This window comes from Podarcis muralis, chromosome 11 (assembly GCF_964188315.1).
Source record: "Podarcis muralis chromosome 11, rPodMur119.hap1.1, whole genome shotgun sequence".
NCBI classification, from domain to species: Eukaryota; Metazoa; Chordata; class Lepidosauria; order Squamata; family Lacertidae; genus Podarcis; species Podarcis muralis.
The window spans coordinates 36,510,157-36,529,694 of NC_135665.1; the positions used below are offsets into that span (position 1 = coordinate 36,510,157).

Below are 19,538 nucleotides of genomic sequence, written 5' to 3' on the forward strand. Positions count from 1 at the left end.
TCTCTTTGATGTGGTACCGGAATTGGAGAAAAACACCCAATTAAATGAACAAACAGCATGTGCTGCTCTGGTTTTAAATGAAATGCTTTTTTCACAACACACATAGCTGACCTATGGAACTTTCTTCCACCAGCTTTAGTTATGGCCAACAACATAAGCCATATTTAAAATGGGGATAGAGCAAACATATTAATTGAAAACAGAAGTATCAACAGTATTAATATAGTTCATTTTTCCTCCATGAAGAAAAAGCACAGCTGTCGGTAGAGCAATTTCATTTTCAGAAGGACCCCGTTTCAATCAACTGAGTCTCAGGTGAAAAGAATCAGGAAGCATACATTGTGCAAGGTTCTGCCTGTGACCCTGAAAAGTCACTGCCAAACACAGAATAGATCAGAAACAGGAAACTGATAGCTCCCAAGATTTTTGCAGACTACAACTCCCATCATCCATGACCACTGGTTATCTGGCTGTGGCTGATGGGAGTTTGAATCCAAAATAAAGTAGACAATCCTGGCCAAGCTGGATAAACAGCCTGACCCTGATACAAGGCTGTGTTCCTATCATATAATATCACAGGTTGCCTATTTTAAGATATTCTACAATTTATCTGGACACTTTTCAAGCCAGGTTCGGACCCAGGTATAGCATCCAAACTGATCTTTGTAGGGAGAGGTCTGGGGGGACGATAGTTGATTCTCTTTGAGGGGCCCTGAACTGCAGTGGTTTCATTTCTATATATGAAACCATAGCAATGGGAAACTATTACTTGACAGCATGTGAGTTAACTTGCGGTGCCCACAGGGGTCGATTTTGTCCCCCATGTTATTCAACATCTACATGAAGCTGTTGGGAATGTCATCAGGGGTTTTGAGATCCCACTGATGACACACTACTTTATCTCTCAATGCCATGTGAATCAGGAGAGGCGGTTGAGATGCTGGGCTGCTGCCTTGAGGTGGTAATGGGCAGAGTGTGGGCCATTAAACTGAAACTGAATGCAGACAAGCTGGAGGTGCTGAGTGTTGTGGGCTCCAGGGTCCAGGAAGTGAGCAGACAACCTTTTCTTGACAGGATGTACTCCCCTGGAGTGAACAGGTCCATAGTTTGAGTTGGGGGTGCACCTTGAACCAAAAATTGTCTTTTCATCTGACCTCATCATTGTATAGATTTCAAAAAAAGGTCAAGATGCACATTTTTGTCCAGGCCTTTGTGGGTGGAGGACGAGACCAGAATACCCTTCCCATTTCAGTGCTGTAGTTATTTCCAACTGATTCTTTAATCTGTGGTCTTGTAATGTTTATGCAAAACAGTTTATTTGAATTGAGCAACATGTAACCCTCTCTGGGATCATAGGCCCCAAATCTGCGAGGCTAAGCAAAGCTCAGCCCTGCCAAAGTACGCAGGGACAGGGCTGAGCCCCCCCCAATCTTGAGGGGCAGGGCCCCACCAGGCCTCCCTGCAGTGGCAGAGGGCCACCCCAGGGCCTGCAGCCTCCACCCAACATGTGTGATGTCACAAACACGCGGCGAGTCCCGTCCCCCCCATAATGTCACATGGAACTTGGCATCTCTGTCTGGGACTGTGTGGTGAAGGGTGGGCTGTATATGACTTCAAATAAAAAAATGTAACCCACCAGAGGCTGGGATTGAAAGACAGGAAATCAAATATTGTATCAGGCTACTAGTTTGATAAGCTATTAGTTGTATAATGCCCAGAACACTTTAATATGAATACAAATAATTAATAACCATCAAGTGTCCTCATGTTTCTACATCTGGACACTACAAGAACATCTGGCCTAGTACGGCTACAATGTTCTTTTCCAGGCAGTCTTATCTTTCTTTCTTTTTCAAAATCCAATTTAGTTGATTGCCTTGATGCTATATTGACATGCATGACCTCCACATGCCAGCAATACTTTATTGACACTTTAGAACTTGGAATCTTATCTCTAGGCCTGGGGGAGTTAAGAAGTAGAGCTTGTACTACAAAGCATTAGCGTTATAGCCAAAGAAGGTCAGCTCAATAGTGAGACAAATAATGTAAATTAAAAAGTAATAACAAAGCTTGAGAAGAGAGATTAGAAAGAAGGCACATCACACTGAGGCAAATCATCTCAACTCATCTCAGGGCTTTAAATGACTATCATTGTGCCCTCAGCACAATACTAACTTAGATCACAGTATAGCATATGCAGCAAAAAATATTCCAGTTCAAGATCTCCTGGAAGAAAAGAGGTTATATCTGACTAGGGGCTTTCTAGCGAGGGTTGGGGGTATTGTGGCTTTCATCTTTAGCCAAACTTGAGTGTGCATTCTTACCCGGGATACAGTTAAGGAGCTGACAGGAAGCTTTCTTTCATAGGTTCTGTCCATCAGAGTGGCTAGTTCAACTGTAGAAAGAAAATAAAAATCTTCAATTATCACTAATCATTTCTGAGAAGGAAAAAACCCCCAAAGAAGTATAAGCAAAGTTACTCAGCGATCTGCACTAAAAGACAGATAAAAGCATTTAATGTAAGCCTCCATTTTTAAATATCAGCCATGGAAATGTAATAACTTCTCCTCACTCCAGCCATAGGATTTGCTGCTAGCCTACTCATCAAAAGTTAGCACTGCCTTCTCAGGGAACAGTGGAAATGGAAGCTAGCCTTTCTTCCTACAACCATAGCTCTACGCCAGGCTTTCTCAAACTTGGGTCTCCAGCTGTTTGTGGACTACAGTTCCCATCATCCCTGACCACTGGTCCTGCTAGCTAGGGACGATGGGAGTTGTAGTCCAAGAACAGTTAGATACCCATGTCTGGGAAACCTTGCTATAGAAACACAGCATAAAGCTGCATAAACTAGAACTGTGGCTTTTGAATTGGACACAGACTTGAAACATGTATGTTCCTAAATTATCAGAATGAAAACTGAATCTGCACAATTTATTCCAGATGTAGACTTCTGATTTTCTATTTCTGAACTTTCAAACCCCTTGGGCAAATGCTGTTGAACTACCACTCTCATAAGCCATTCTTGCTGGTTCTGATGGGCTTTGTAGTTCAGCAACATCAGGAGGGCTAAAGGCTCTCCCACCTCCCACACAGTAAGCCCTACTAGAGCAGGGATGGGGAACCTGTGGTCCTCCGGATGATATTAGACTCCAGTTTCCATCAACCCTAGCCAGTATGGCCAATGGTCAGGGATGATGGGAGTTATGGTCCTGCAACATCAGGAAAGTAACAGGTTCCCCACCCCTGCAATACAGCTTCCTCATTGGTGCACAAGACTCTTTCTTTGGTAGAATCATAGATAATCTGGTGCAACCCCCTTCAATACAGGAACCTCAACTAAAGCATCCATGACAAATGACCGTCCAACCTCTGCTTAATAGCCTCCAAGGAAGAAGAGTCCACAACCTCCCAAGGGAGACAATGCCACTGTCGAACAGCTCAAAAGCTTTTCCTGATGTAGTCCGATGTCTTCGCAAAGTACTTGGAAATCTTTGCCAGAGCTTTTGCTCCAGTATAAAGCATGCTCTGCTGACACACATTCATCAGCCCCATCGTGAAATGCTTCAAAAACAGGTAGTAGAAATCAGGTTAACCGAACAAAGTAGCAGTTCTGCCAGCAAAGCTTCAATTACTGTTTCAGTACTGGGAAAGAAATGAATAATTCATTTTGCATTTGCCTCTTTTATACACTTGCAGCATTCCTGCAAAAAAGATAGGACTTTCCCTTGATTCATCATATGTACTTGTTATTTAATATTTTAAACTCTAGTTGTCATTTAGTCAAACAGAGTCTCATGTGTCAGGTAATAATAATAATAATAATAATAATAATAATTTTATTATTTATAGCCTGCCCATCTGGCTGGTTTTCCCATAGAAGGCTCTCTGCCTGGTTCCCTGTAACCTTGCTTCTCGCAGAGAGGGAACCAGCAGAAGACCCTCGGAGGAGGACCTCAGTGTCCGGGCTGAACAATGGGGCAGGAAATGCTCCTTCAGGTATACTAGGCTGAGCCCTTTTAGGGCTTTAAAGGTCAGCACCAACACTTTGAATTATGCTCAGAAGTACACTGAGAGCCAGTGAAGATCCTTTAGGACCGGTGTTATGTGGTCTCGGCGGCCACTCCCAGTCACTAGTCTAACTGCTGCATTCTGGATTAGTTGTAGTTTCCGGTCACCTTCAAAGGTAGCCCCACATAGAGTGCATTGCAGTAGTCCACGCAGCAGCAATGCACTCTGCGTGGGGTGCATGTACCACTCTGGGGAGACAGTCTGCAGGCAGGTATGGTCTTAGCCGGCGTACCAGATGGAGCTGGTAGACAGCTGCCCTGGACACAGAATTGACCTGCACCTCCATGGACAGCTGAGTCCAAAATGACTCCCAGGCTGCACACCTGGTCCTTCAGGAGCACAATCACCTCATTCAGGACCAGGGAGTCCCCCATACCTGCCCGCCCCCTGTCCCCCCAAAAGAGTATTTCTGTCTTGTCAGGATTTAACCTCAATCTCTTAACCGCCATCCAACCACCTCCAGACACTCACACAGGACCTTTATTGCCTTCACTGGTTCAGATTTGAAGGAGAGGTAGAGCTGGTTATCATCTCCATACTGGTGAATGCTCAACCCCCTGATGATCTCTCCCAGCGGCTTCATATAGATGTTAAAAAGCAGGGGGGAGAGGATGGAGCCCTGAGGCACCCCACAAGTGAGAGCCCAGGGGTCTGAACACTCATGACCCCCCAACACCACTTTCTGGACAGGAAGGAAGGAGTGTAACCACTGTATAATAGTGCCCCCAGCTCCCAGCTCCTCTAGACAGTTCAGAAGGATGTCATGATCAATGGTGTCAAAGGCCACTGACAGATCCAGCAGAACCAGGAAACAGCTTTCACCTTGGTCCCTGGCCCACCAGAGATCATCGACCAGTGTGACCAGGACAGTTTCAGTCCCATGATGAGGCCTGAATCCCGACTGGAAGGGATCCAAGCGGTCCACATCCTCCAGGCGTGCCTGGAGTTGTTCAGCGACCACCCGCTCGATCACCTTGCCCAAGAATGGAAGATTTGAGACTGGACAATACTTGGCCATATTGGTTAAGTGTCTGTCCCCAATATGAGCAAGACTATTATAATCAGATGGTAAGTGGCAAACTCTTAATTTAGCTGGATCAGTTCTTTATCAGTATAGCAAGATTACAGGTGCCCTGGGTACAGAAGGCAAACAGTATCTCCTTTAAGGCAGTGCTTTTTCTCAAATGTGGGTCCCCAGCTGTTGTTGGACTACAACTCCCATCATCCTTAGCCAGCAGGACCAGCAGTCAGGAATGATGGGAGTTATAGTCCAACAAGTTTGATAAACACTGTTTTAAGGGCTAGGGAGAAAAACCTACTAAAAATAGACTTTGGGCACCTCTGGGCTGAACAGTTATAGGCCAGTTTCCAATCTCCCCTTTTCAGTGTGGGTTGTTACTCAGGAAAAAAATTGTCAATCTTTGTCTGGTGTCTATATTACCTATGGTGTACAAAAGATATATATTGTCCTACAAAGTCCAAATTACTGAAAGTGGTATGGAAATCTCATGAATCAGCCAGAGAAAGTCATAATTAATTCTAAATTCAGAGTGACATCCATCCAACAACTAAGCATAACCTTCCAAAATAATGAGATCCAAGATTGCCTATTGATGAAATTTGCTTTACCACTGTCTGTAGAGATTAAAATTCCCAGTCCCTATAAATGGGTGACTCAAGGGACTTGTAACTAGGAATAAAGCTTTTCAACTCCCAAAATTGCTGGTTCAAATCTGGCTCAGGTCAGCACCAATCAATGGAAGGTTATTGTATAATAGCTGCTTGGTATCCTCTTTGAAATAAATCAGTGGTCTCAAGTTTAGTTTCTAATGGACAGGAGGAAAAACCACTAGCACAAAGAGGTAACTGTAGATTGCAGGCAGTCTCCTTAAGGATGTCAGTACTCTCATATGGCATTCAGTATTTCAATATGTCAGTATCCTCATATGGCATTCAAAAAACCACTGTTAAGCAGTAAATATCTCCTATGGTTTAGACAAATAATGGGATTTTTATAAGTCATGTCTGAGGTCTTGTGCGACCTTCAATGCAACTTCTGGTTTTCTACTAGATGTTACGTTGGAGGCTTCGCAAGGCCTTGCATGCTGCCTGGGAGATCTTATCGGAGCCCCGCAGTGTGGGTGCTGAGCACCCAAAACAAAATTCTGTGGGCCCCTTAGAGCTGGCACCAGTGCTTGGCAAAGGGGCACAGCCCTCACCCCATTAAGAAGTAAAGAACCCTGCTGGAACAGACAAAATGGCCTATCTAGCCCAGCATCCCGTTTCCCATAGTGGCCAACCAAATGCCTACAGGAACACAAAACATAAGGGCAATAGACATCTCCCTTTGTCGCTCCCCTTCTACCTGTATGCTGCATCTGCATCTGATTCTGGAGAAAGCATATAACTAGTAGCTGTTGATGACCAATGGCCCATCTAATAAAGCATCTTCTGGTCTTCACAGTGGCCAACCAGATGCCTATGAGGAGCTCAAAAGCAAGACCTGAGCTCAACAGCACTCTCCCCTCTTGCAGTTTCCTGCAACTGGCATTCAGAGGCCTCTTACCATGAAAGCAGAACATAGCCATTGTGGTCAGTAGCGACAAATAGCCTTATCCTCCATAAATGTGTCTAATTCTCTTTTAAAGCCATCCACATTGGCAACTATATCCTTGTGTCTGTGAAAAACTATTTTCTCCACCCCCCCATCCCGACTCTCCCTCCATTCAGTTTCTTTGGATGACCCCAGGGTCTAATATTATGAAGGAGGGAGAAAAACCTCTTTTTCTCCACTTTTCCCACATCATGCATTAATTTCATGAAGCTTGCTTTATTTACTGTACTTGAAAGCATTTATAAACTGCTTAATATTTTTAAAACCTCTAAACATTGTACAACGTAAGAACAATAAAAAATAATCGAAACAAAAAACACAACATAAAACTTGTAAAACAGTAATATAAAACTTTATAAAATCAGGAATTCAAACAATTTTTTTAAAAAACAAGGTCCGGACTTAAGGATCAGGGAAATATTGGGCAAAAAAGTGTTTACGAGTTTCCATCCCCACCCTTCAATACTTGCATTTTTCTTTTTTATTAGACTAAAAAGACCCAAACATTTCAATCTTTCATAGCCTAAGAATTGTTCTAGCCTTTTGTTTGTCCATTTCTGCATCTTTTTCTGCACATTCCATCCCCTTTGTCGACACCGAGCCCTGGAACAATCCCATGATTAATGCTTGCATTCTTTCCCTTTTCGAAATTAATCAACCTGCTGTATAATCACAAAGGTGTTTCAGAACCACAACCCATTTTAATGTTCTTTTTAAAAGAGTGGTGAAATCCAGGCTTCAACTGCTATGCCTGTGAACAATAGAGCCTTTAAATGGTGCTAAGGGAAGACTCATCCACAACAGGGGCACTTCATGCATGACTCCCCCACCCACCCACAGGAGAAAATGCAGAGCAGCTCCTGAAAATGGGAAGCCCCAGCAACATCCACACTTGTGTACATCACACAGCACCAACATTTCCCCCTTACAGGGAGATTATCTCCATCATGTGCAATTGTAATGCTTCCCTGAGTGACCATTGTTGCAAAACTAATGCATCCCTTGATTGAGAGTTGCCATCATCTGCAAAGACAGCACTGCCATCTTGTGATCAAATAACAGATAATGCAAGATTGCTGTTTGCAAACTGAAAAGCCCAGATTTTTTCAACCAAATACAGACAGGAATTGTTACATCCCACATCCAAGTATTTATCCCAGTCTCTATTTCTTTGACCTTCTGTCCATTCAGAATCCTGACTTGGCAGCTTGCCTCCTAGGATTTCTGCCCATTTTCCCTTCAAAGTTAGATGGTCAGCTATTTCTTCCTGCCTAAATCATTGCTTAATGGATCATCTTTTAGCATTAATCCTGTGGGATTTGACTGTCCAGTATCACAAAGTTGTGTTTGCCTACCCCTGCAGGGCAGAGCCACTGATGAGGAGCTGGGATGTCATGATAGAACCATGGGGAAAGTTATGTTACATGGAGAAAAAAACTTGCCACAGAAACGCCATTTGCAATAGCAGCCCCTGTTCTGCTTTGAAAGGTTCTTGGATTCTGCTACCACAAAGACCACACCTACATTATACATTTAAAGCAGATTCAAACCACTTTAAACAGCCTGTGAACTTAAGGGTCCTGAGAGTTGTTAGGAGACCCCTAGTCCCCTTACAGTTACCATTCCCAGAGTTTTTTAACAATCAATCCCTCTTCCAAAGGAACTCTGGGAATGGTAACTGTGAGCGGAATAGGGGTCTCCTCTCAGCACCCTGAACACACTTTCCCTGGGGGGAGCCGTGCCTCCTGAAAGATATATGATACTGCTTTAAACATATAGTGCAGATAGAGCCTCGGGTTAACATAACTTCTATTCCAGAATTTAATGTCTGGACAGTTCTCCACTTCTTTCTCACATACCTCACCCTCAACAACTCAGATGTAATGCTCTGGGAAAACCTAGTGAAGACCACTAATGAATGTGAATTTACAGGGCCTTTTTGGCGGCCCATAGCAACATTTGACACCACGCTCCCACCTCAGCCCTCACACTGCCTTGCCAAAGCCAGTGAAGTGAGGTGCTAGGCTTTGGGAAGGAGGCATGAGGGATCTGACAGTGCCCTAGAGTCCTCCCACCTCCTTCCCAAAGCCTAGTTAGCACTTTCCGATATTTAGGACCCTGCCAGAGGCATGTGCTTCCTTCCCAAAGTCCAGCGCCTCTCTTATCTGGCTTTGGGAAGGCAGCATGAGGGCTGGGAAGCAGTCAAATTTTGGCTTTGCTGCCCCCAACCCACACGACAAGGCAGTGTGTGACCTGCAGATTCTGTGTCAAAGTACTCTTGCAGCCCACTTGGTATGAACAGCTGGACTGCCCTGATTTAGACAACAGATAAAGGTAAAGGGACTCCTGACCATTAGGTCCAGTCATGGCCGACTCTGAGGTTGTGGCGCTCATCTCGCTTTATTGGCTGAGGCAGCCAGCATACAGCTTCCGGGTCATGTGGCCAGCATGACCAAGCCACTTTGGCAAACCAGAGCAGCGCATGGAAACGCCATTTACCTTCTCGCTATTTATCTACTTGCACTTTGACGTGCTTTCGAACTGCTAGGTTGGCAGGAGCAGGGGCCGAGCAACGGGAGCTCATCCCGTCATGGGGATTCGAACCACCGACCTTCTGATCAGCAAGTCCTAGGCTCTGTGGTTTAACCCACAGCACCACCCGCTTCCCGATTTAGACAATAGTTCACCATTATTGTAGACTCCAAAGTATTTCCTTACCCAGGCTCTGCTGATCTTTTTCTCTTTGTTCCCATGTTGAACTGTCCACATATGCTGCTGAAAGAATACATCTTCTACCTAATAAAAAGAGAGTCAATAGCAATATATAAGCACTATCATTTAGAAAGGTTTCAATTTCTCTAAATGCACATTTTATTAGTCACCTTCTTTTTTAAACATTCAGTTCTCTAAATTAAATGCAATAAATTGCCATCATGCTTTGGAATCCAAACACTGTAGAACTGAGAACTCTGATCTCCCTGTCAGCTTTACTGAATATGGCTTTAGGGGGTGTCCTGCCACTACATCATAAATCAGACCTCCATAAAACACAGGCTGATCTTATAATTCATTGCATATTGCCTTGTTATTAACAGGAGTACATAAACATGATTCCCTATCTAAAAGGTGCTGATTAAAAGGTGAAATGCTAGTACCTTTCAAGTAATGCAAAAGTGGAATCTGAAATCCATATGCCTACAGATAATGCAAAATCTTTGTACTGCCAAGATTACAGTATATATTCCAGCATTCCAAGTGAATGCTAGATTTCAAACAGCATGGGGGATAATTACCGTATTTTTCGTTCTATAGGACGCACTTTTTCCCCTCCAAAAATTAAGGGGAAATGTGTGTGCGTCCTATAGAGCGAATGCAGGCTGCGCCGCTAAGCCCAAAGCCAGAACAGGGAGACGGAGCACTGCGGAGCGCTCCGTCTCGCTGTTCCAGCTTGGGGACGGCTGCGCGCAGAGCGTCTCCAGGGCAGCGGGGTGCCTTCACCCCGCTGTCCTGCAGAAGCTAGCAAGGCTGTTCCCAAGCCAGAACAGCGAGGCAGAGGGCTCCGTCTCGCTGTTTTAGCTTGGGGACGGCTGCGCGCAGAGCGTCTCCAGGGCAGCGGGGTGCCTTCACCCCGCTGTCCTGCAGAAGGTAGCAAGGCTGTTCCCAAGCCAGAACAGCGAGGCGGAGGGCTCCGTCTCGCTGTTCTAGCTTGGGGATTTCTGCGCGCACAGCTTCTCCAGGGCAGCAGGGTGCCTTCACCCCGCTGTCCTGCAGAAGCTAGCAAGGCTGTTCCCAAGCCAGAACAGCGAGGCAGAGGGCTCCGTCTCGCTGTTTTAGCTTGGGGACGGCTGCGCGCAGAGCGTCTCCAGGGCAGCGGGGTGCCTTCACCCCGCTGTCCTGCAGAAGCTAGCAAGGCTGTTCCCAAGCTGGAACAGCGAGGCAGAGGGCTCCGTCTCGCTGTTCCAGCTTGGATACGGCTGCGCGCAGAGCGTCTCCAGGGCAGCGGGGTGCCTTCACCCCGCTGTCCTGCAGAAGCTAGCAAGGCTGTTCCCAAACCAGAACAGCGAGGCGGAGGGCTCCGTCTCGCTGTTCTAGCTTGGGGATTTCTGCGCGCACAGCTTCTCCAGGGCAGCGGGGTGCCTTCACCCCGCTGTCCTGCAGAAGCTAGCAAGGCTGTTCCCAAGCCAGAACAGCGAGGCAGAGGGCTCCGTCTCGCTGTTTTAGCTTGGGGACGGCTGCGCGCAGAGCATCTCCAGGGCAGCGGGGTGCCTTCACCCCGCTGTCCTGCAGAAGCTAGCAAGGCTGTTCCCAAGCCAGAACAGCGAGGCGGAGGGCTCCGTCTCGCTGTTTTAGCTTGGGGATGGCTGTGCGCACAGCCTCTCCAGGGCAGCGGGCGCTGCGCTCCAAAGGCTTCAGGGATCTTTGAAGCTGGTGGTGGGGGAAAGCAGCGCTTCCCCCCACCACCAGCCCCACAAGCCTGGGTGAATGTACCTTGAACGCACCTTGTTTTAGAGGTGGAGAACAAGAAAAAAAAATTTTTCCCTGTTCTTCCCCTCCTGTGGTCCGGTGCGTCCTATGGTCCGGTGCGTCCAATGGAGCGAAAAATACGGTATGAACCCTGACAAACCCCACAAGGAAGCCTTCACGGGGCCAGAGCACTCCCTAAGCATCACCCGCTGGAAATGACCATCCAATTAGGAGTGGAACCACCACAAAGCTGTGCCACCTACCCCTTCTGGACAACATACCACGGTAGATGATACTGAAAGCTGCTGAGAGGTTGAGAATTAACAAAGACACCCCCCCCCTCGACATAGGTTACCATATAGGGTGACCAAAAAAGTTTCGGTGTCAAAACCGTGTCTAAACCCCAACTGAAATGGGTCTAAAATCAGTTTCCTCCAAGAGTGCCTGGATCTAGTCTGTGACCAGGTCATGCTCAAGAACCTTTCCCAAATAGGAGAGGTTGACAACTGGCTGGTAGTTACTTAGTTTTACTGAATCCAGGGAGGGTTTCTTAAAGAGTAGTTTTACCACTGCCTCCTTCAAACAGACAGGGACCACCCCCTCTTGCAAGGAAGCATTAATTGCCTCCTGGCCCATCAAGTTGTCTCCCTCCCTGCTAGTTTTTCACAGCCAATAGAGAGGGGGCTGTTTAGCCTTGGTGGGGTTGAAGAAGCCTACAGTTGCCCCACACCCTTAAACCACCTGATTAAAAAATGGTCTAGGTGTATATTTTAGGATCATAGAGTAGGAAGTATGCTGCCTTCAGAAATAAATCTAGCGCTGGACAATGTCCTTGCTCACTTGGTCCTCTTTAGTGTGCAAGGGGGTCAGACTAATGCAAATGAGATTTGTAAACATAAACCTGACCGGGCAACCTAACTTCATTCCAACCGCACATTTTCCCATTCCCCCATTAAATTTGAATGCAGGAGTCAAGATAGGGCTCATTGCTGAAACACAAAATGTGCCCCTGAGAAAGCCCAACAACCATAATTCCAATGTCTCATTGCTTAAGATATCACACTGCACTGGGTTTTCCGGGACATTTTGACAACATGTCTGAGGTGGTGAAACTCCAAACTCCAAATGTAGAATTTGAATGCTTGTACTCAATGTCATTCTGACATCTTAGATGTTCAATACACTTATTGCATTACAAATTAAAACCAGAGTAGAGGTTAAAACAAAGGCTCACTTTGTTCAAGGGAGGTGGGGAATGGGAAAACTCCAGCTTTCATCTTCAACCCTAGAGGGAAATACTGTACATTGTGGAAAGGTACTACAGAATGTTTGAGGATTCCACATCCTTTCTCTCTCTCAGGAGGCAGTTAAGGAATGGAAGAGGGTGAAGTTGAAAACAGCTATTTTTCTCCATTTCTGTGTCTCTCGCCTTCTTGCTGTACAAAAATCCTCCAACGGGGACTTAGCTCTGACTCTATGCAAATCCAGGATTATAATGCAGCACTACAAATCTCCCAATGGAGACTACATGATGATGGGTTTATAGTTTTATGTATACAAGAAGAAAATAGCCCGTGTCAACCTGATGCCCTCCAGTTGTTGCTGAACTCCAGCTCCCATCAGCTCCAGCCAGCATATCTGGAGGGCACTAGGTTGGCAAAGGTATAAAATGATCAGCCAAAAGGCCAAAAACATACAGTATTTGTTGGCCACAGTCACTATGCTATTGACGTAAAAAAGGAAGGGCATAATAACCCCAAGCACATTTTTCTAACCTCCAGGTTCTCTGTGATTTTGACAATGACAGCATATATGTATGTACACACACACACACACACACACACACACACACACAGAGGGGGAGAGAGCACAAGGAGGGAGGGCAACCAAGAGCCTTGATGGAAATCCCAAGTGGTCAACAGACAGATCATTTGACAGAGGAGGGAGAGATAACCCTCCTTCTCAGCTGGCTGAAATGTACACAAGAGCACTTTGGCTAACTCTCAAAAAGGTTGGCGGAATGAATGTGGTTCTCACACCAAAAGGTTAGCCCGTACCCTTACATAAAAGGTCAACGTGGTAAAACGATGGGGGTCATAGAATCACAGAACCCTAGAGGTGGGGAAAGATCATTAAGGGTCATCTAGTCCAACCCCCTGCAGTGCAGGAATCCTTTTGCCACAAAACAAAAAGCTGCCCCAGAAGTGACCTCAGGGCTCCACTGATAACCATGAATCCTTCGCAGCGCTGGATGAATTCTCTGGCAGCTAACCCGGAAACCCTAGGGGGGAAAACTCTCACATATAAAACGGCAAAGGCTGTAGTGACACGAAAGCCGTTTAAACTCGGGCAGCCTCGTTCAGAGTCAGGCGCAGGAAGGTCAAACGAGGAGGCTGCTGCAAGCCTGACGCCCATGTGCTCCAGTATCTGAGGGCATGGAGAACACATTCCGGGGCGCAGCCTGGCCTCACTCTGACCTCGCCTGCGCTGCGCTCGGGGTCCCTGGAGCTCGGTCCCCGAAAGACCCGCCTGGCGGCCCCACAGCCCACACCCACCTGCCGCAGCCCAGCTCCGAAGCGCAGCCTGCAACCCTCGCCTCAGGACGGGCGCCGCCATCTCGGCTTGCACCACCTCTTCGACGGGGGTGGAGGAGCCTAGGCGGCGCGTCGGCGCAGCCGCTGGCGAGGCGCGGGAGATTCGGCGAGGGCGGGCCCTGCGCACCCCTCCTGCCGCGGCCGCTCTTGGTACGTTCCGGGGACAGAATGGCAGCGGCAGTGGGCAGTTCCAATGGAATCCTGCGAGAGACCGTCCGGCGCTGCATGCGGGGCACGCTCGTCGCGGCCGGCTGCCTGAGCTGCCCGCAAGGAGGTGCGTGAAGGGCGACAGGTGGGGAGGCTGCAAGGGGGAGAAAGGGACGCTCTATGGAACGCGCTGAGCCGACCTTGTAATCGGAGAACTGCATATCCCATCGTCCGCTGCGGCGCCATAAGCCAATGTTTTTTTACTGTGGCGGAATGGTGCACGCTGGGGGTTGTAGTCCCGAACGTGACGTCGCAGGAAAGGCCTGATGTGCTCAACCCAAGGTCCTTAGTATGTGGGAAGCTGCGTGGTTGCGCTCCGCATGCTTCTCTCTTGTTTAATCACCTAGGGATGAATGTGGAACGCCCTAGGTGACAAAATAAAAAAATTCCTTCCAGTAGCACCTTAGAGACCAACTATGTTTGTTATTGGTATAAGCTTTTGTGTGCATGCATCTGAAGAAGTGTGCATGCACACGAAAGCTCATACCAATAACAAACGTAGACTATGGCAGACCAACATGGCTACCTACCTGTAACTAGCCCTAGGTGACTACTGCACTGGAGCCTGTTGCGTGGAGTGTGTACAGCCTGTGAGATCCACAGAGATCTTCCATCAGAGAGAAAGTGAAAAGGCGCCAACAGGGATAGCCGCAAATAACTTAACCCAGCATGTTTCGTATTTGAGAAGAGTTGTAACTCATTTGAAATAAATGCTGCTGCCTTTCCCAGTGAATTCAGAAGGGGACATTGTTCAGTGCTGGAGCACGCTGTTTCTCAATAAACCTCTGCATGTGCATAAGCATATTTCATTATTGCATTCACTAGTTGCTGCCCATGAAACATCCTGAAGCAACTGAAAAGTAAAAACATTTTCAAGGCTAGTATAGGATACATAGTCGTATCCAGTGTTAGCTGAAAAAGCCTGCTGAGATAGTGGAGCAGCAGCGTTGGCTATGACCTGGTGGCTCTACTCTGAGTAGAACCACGGCTGTCTACTCAACATAACTTTTTTTCCTTCTGCCTGCATTGCAGGGGGTTGGACTAGATGACCCTTGTGGTCCCTTCCAACTCTTCAAGCCTATGATTCTAAGCTTCTGTTTTTAGCCTTGTGCACTGTTATACTTTTCTGTTCTGGCTTATGAGGGCTAATGCTTGCTTATGATCACTTCTGGTGGTAGTTAGACAAAGGGAAGCTAATTATAGGTGTGCCTCCTTGGTCCATGATGTCCAGTCTGTTTCAGACAGACAAGTTATTGAAATAGTTAACAGTTAGCAAGGGAATCCTCTAACTGGAGCAGGCCTACTTACCTTGCAGAAGAGGAGCTGCAGAGAGGGGTGCTTTTCAGCTGTGACTTTCAAAGGCATGTACCATGAGGTGAAACATGGGCAAAGCAGGAGGTATAAGTGAGGAAGGATAGGAAGGCATCAGTCAATATAAGTCTGCACCTGAGAAATAAAAATACAGAAAAGCAAACATATTTATTGTTACAGGTAGGTAGCTGTGTTGGTCTGCCGTACTCGAAACAAAATAAAAAATAAAAAAATTCCTTCCAGTAGCACTTTAGAGACCAACTAAGTTTGTTATTGGTATGAGCTTTCGTGTGCATGCACACTTCTTCAGATATTCAGATATTTATTGTGTCATGTGCTTTTATGGGTTAGAACAGACTTTCTAAGCTTATCCAAATATTACAAGAGAACGTTTACAGTCATTGAGTAGAAGAATATTATATCTGCATAAGGGATGTGAGTCCCCACCATTCTCCTTTATGTTAGTAGGTGAAAGTATGAGCATTTCTGAAACTGATATACAAAACATCCACTTTCTTTACACAGCCTAAGGTTTAAATAGATACTATTATTGAAACCTTAAATGTACTGTATGGTGTATTCTGAATATCTCTCTTTTCCTCCCTTTCATTTTCAGCCAAACGTTATTTGTTAACAGAAGATGTTTTGCAATTACATGCATTTCAGCAACATAAGTTGGAAGTGGGATATAAACTATATGGCGAGAAAGGTAAGCCCTTCAGGGAAATGTTGGTCTCCCAGGGTGAGAGGCTGGGAGGAGAAAGAAAAGATCCCAGGTTAGAGCTGGGAGGGGCTGCAACCTTCTGTGGGCGGTAACGACCTTTAAGAGGGGATTCTGTACTCTTATTTTTTGTAGCTGCTTTTGTTTTTAATTTACATTAGTTTTCTGTATTGTATCATGAAAAAAAACCTAATAAAAATCTTAAGAGAGAAAGAAAAAAGAAAGGTAGCCCTTTCATGTATACCAGGGGTGGGGAACCCGTAGCTCCCCAGATGCTGTGGGTCTACAACATCCTGAAAGCCTCCAATTCCCCACCCCTGATGTGTATGCTTTACTTAACCATTCACAAGTTTATGTTGCAAAGCTTAAAGGCAATCAGTGGTTTATCAGATACGGTTTTGCTAGTCATCACAGGCTCAGAGCAAAAGCCATATTGAGGCTTCTCATAGTTATTGTACATTGAGGAATTCTCTGGTGTTTGGTAATGCTCTCTGTCCTTTGCATAACTGGTGTATGCTCAAACGTCTCTTTATTTACATCTGTGTTTCCATCCCTTTATTTATTTATTAGGAGTATTTAAACATCACAGTAATACTGTAGTGTGGGGATGGGGAATCTGTGTCCCTCTAGGTATTTGTTCGACTCCAGCTTCCATCAGTCCCAGCCAGCAGGGCCAAATAGTCAGGGGTGATGGGAATTGTAGTCCATCAACAGCTGGACTACATCCCTGCCAGAACAACATAGGACAATAAAAAAAACATGTTCTCAAAAGAGGGCATGTTTTTTGTGGGAAACTGCAGCTTCTATCTTTGTTTTGAGCAAATACTGTATTGGCCCGAATATAAGACACACCCGCAAATAAGTCACGCCTTTTAAATTAAAGGCTTATTTGCAGATGCACCCCGCCTCCTGGCACTGCCACCCTGAACGGGGGATGGGAGGGCGGGCAGCACTGGCACTCTGTTCTGAGCGTGCTGTGCGCCCGCCTCCCAGCACTACCACCTCCCCTGTTCAGGGCAGTAGTGCCAGGAGATGGGCGCGCAGCGCTTGGTTCCAACTATATGCTGCACTTTAACTTCTCACAGTAGGAATTTGGGGGAAATGTGTGGCTTATATTTGGGTCAATACGGTATGTGCTAAATGTCCCTTGTGGTTGGCTGGGGAGCAATGGTTCATCTCCCTCCTGGGCATAACCCAGGCACTAGCGTCCAGGCACTAGACTTGCCCCCAGTAGATGATCACTAAAGGTAAAGGGACCCCTGACCACTAGGTCCAGTCGTGGCCGACTCTGGGGTTGCGGCACTCATCTCGCTTTATTGGCCGAGGTAGCCAGCGTACAGCTTCCGGCTCATGTGGCCAGCATGACTAAGCCGGTTCTGGCGAACCAGAGCAGCTCACGGAAACGCTGTTTAGCTTCCCACCGGAGCGGTACCTATTTATCTACTTGCACTTTGATGTGCTTTCAAGGTTGGCAGGAGCTGAGACCGAGCAATGGGAGCTCACCCTGTCGCAATGGGAGCTCACCCTGTCGCGGGGACCTTCTGATCGGCAAGCCCTAGGCTCTGTGGTTTAACCCACAGCGCCACCTGCGTCCCTAGATGATCACTACTTAAGGGCAAAGCTATTGCAATGTGACATGTGAGGGCAGAAGTTTTTGTGGGGGTGGGTGGGAAACCCCGTACGCTCTACAACTAATCCGGCCATGACTACAGTAACTGGGATAAGGCATGCAAACTGACAGTATGATTTTTCTATATAACCTAAATACAAATAAATATATTCTATTAATTCTGTTTCAGACACATATTTCAAAACTATTGAAGACAAGTTAGCGAAAAATATGCTAATTCTCAGAGATGAATTGAAATTGTTGCTGCATTTGTGCCAGACGAAAGATGAAGTGGAAATAGTCAAGAGGGTGATATACAGGTAAAATTCAGAAGAAGAGATTCTAGTTCCTTCTTTTGCATTTCCTTTAGTCTAGAATATCCTGGATCATGCTACAGTTTGTAGGGAACTTTGATCTTTTTAACAGGATCACTTCAAAGTTTTCAGTCCATGCCTGAGGTCATTGGGTTGTACTCAACATAGCACTATAGTGGACTTTCCATCAGTGCAAAGGTTTGTACTTGTGCAACAGCATGATCTCCTCCCCCCTTGTACCCCTTAAAACCCTCCAGAACAAAATTGAGATGGCATAGGGCATGCATACAGGGATCCCAGGGTGCTGGCAGAAATATTTTGTTGACTAGTACCCACTGGGCAAATACATTTAAAGCTAAGTAAAGTAACATGATTTGCTTGTGGCTGCCTATCCAGGTTTGTCATCCTGAAATGCTGTTGCTGTGAAGCAAATGCAATTTTTATCATAAAGTTAATCAAGTTGATTAGGTTGAATCAGCCAATAAACGCCTCTGATGTCAATGAAGAACAGCAAATTGGGAACAGAATTACTGTTCAATCTGCAAGTAGATGTTGTGAAACACGAAATACTGACTAGAAGAAGATAATTAATTAGAATCCCGTGCCATCTTCCAAAATTAGTATTATGCCTATGACAGAGCAAAGGATTAATTCTGAACAGGGCTGGCCCACCCCTTCTTCCCAGGTGGGGAAGGAGGTGCCGTTTTGTTGTTCACCTCGGGTGCCAAAATGTTTTGGGCCTGATCTTGAAAGATATCATTTCTCCTCTTTGTTATGTTCCATCACATGGTAATTCTGTGCAGTGGCTCTGATCGGTTTTCTAGTCACATACAAGCAGGCAGCAAGTAACTCTGTGCATGTAGGTTCCTTTCATTTAAACTACCTTGTTTCTGCATTTATCTGCTCTTTAAAACTAGATTGACACACACACAACAAATTCCATGTCTTCTCTACAGGTACCATGCTGAGAACAAAAATGTGGCCTTTGGCGGTTTCAAATTTGGTCCTCTTTTTATGAGGCTGTGTTATGAAATGAATCTTGAAGCAACGGCACTGGAGCTCATCAAAGACCAGGTAGAATTCAGAAACACGCCCGTCTCTTTTCTTCTCTAGTCCAGTAGGAAATCTTCCCTATACCAGCTCCCTTAAATCCATGGTAGTTGTGAAAAGTATATAGATAAATAATAAGCACAGAGGCTTCTGGGAGAGGGTCACTTTGCTCTTACCAGAGTTCTGAACTGATTACACTTTCCCCACCCCTTCCAATGGCTTTTTCCTCCCACCCTCCTTCTCTCCCTTTCTCCCCCTGCTTGCATGAAATTAGGCCAAAGATTGCTTCCATGAACACCCATTTGTGTGTGTGGGAGGGGGGACACTCTGCTATGGTTTACATGCCATCATGTAATATGAATAAACAAGCAAACAGCTTGTGCTGCATTGGAAAGAAAATTCTCGTTTCCCTTGTGGATCTTTCCCATTCTTACAAAGGATTGTTTTTAAATGGTAGGAATAAAATCACTGGAGAAATGTGATGAACGTCATATTTTTCTCTCTTAATGTGGAGGTCTAAGGCTGGAACCCAAAGGGCTTTGGAGCTTTGTGGTTTCCAAAATCTAATCCTGAAGGCTGGAGGAAG

At 46.0% G+C, this 19,538-nt stretch overlaps 1 protein-coding gene across 3 annotated transcripts in view; it reads right to left on the reverse strand.

Annotated features, from left to right (window-relative positions):
• Window positions 1–14,148, reverse strand: part of MRPS27 (mitochondrial ribosomal protein S27) — a 58,096-nt gene extending 43,948 nt beyond the window's left edge. Inside the window, exons 1-3 of one of the 3 annotated variants that reach the window (XM_028748067.2) lie at window positions 14,088–14,148; window positions 9,401–9,478; window positions 2,325–2,395 (exon numbers count right to left, since the gene is read on the reverse strand). In XM_028748067.2, the coding sequence (XP_028603900.2) occupies window positions 2,325–2,395; window positions 9,401–9,478; window positions 14,088–14,133 (195 nt within the window). In that variant the 5' untranslated portion in view covers window positions 14,134–14,148. Of the gene's footprint in view, window positions 1–2,324; window positions 2,396–9,400; window positions 9,479–12,380; window positions 12,439–13,701; window positions 13,856–14,087 lie in introns of those variants that run through there. The other 2 variants (XM_028748065.2, XM_028748066.2) reach the window with 2 other exon arrangements.
• Window positions 14,149–19,538: the final 5,390 nt, after the last annotated feature.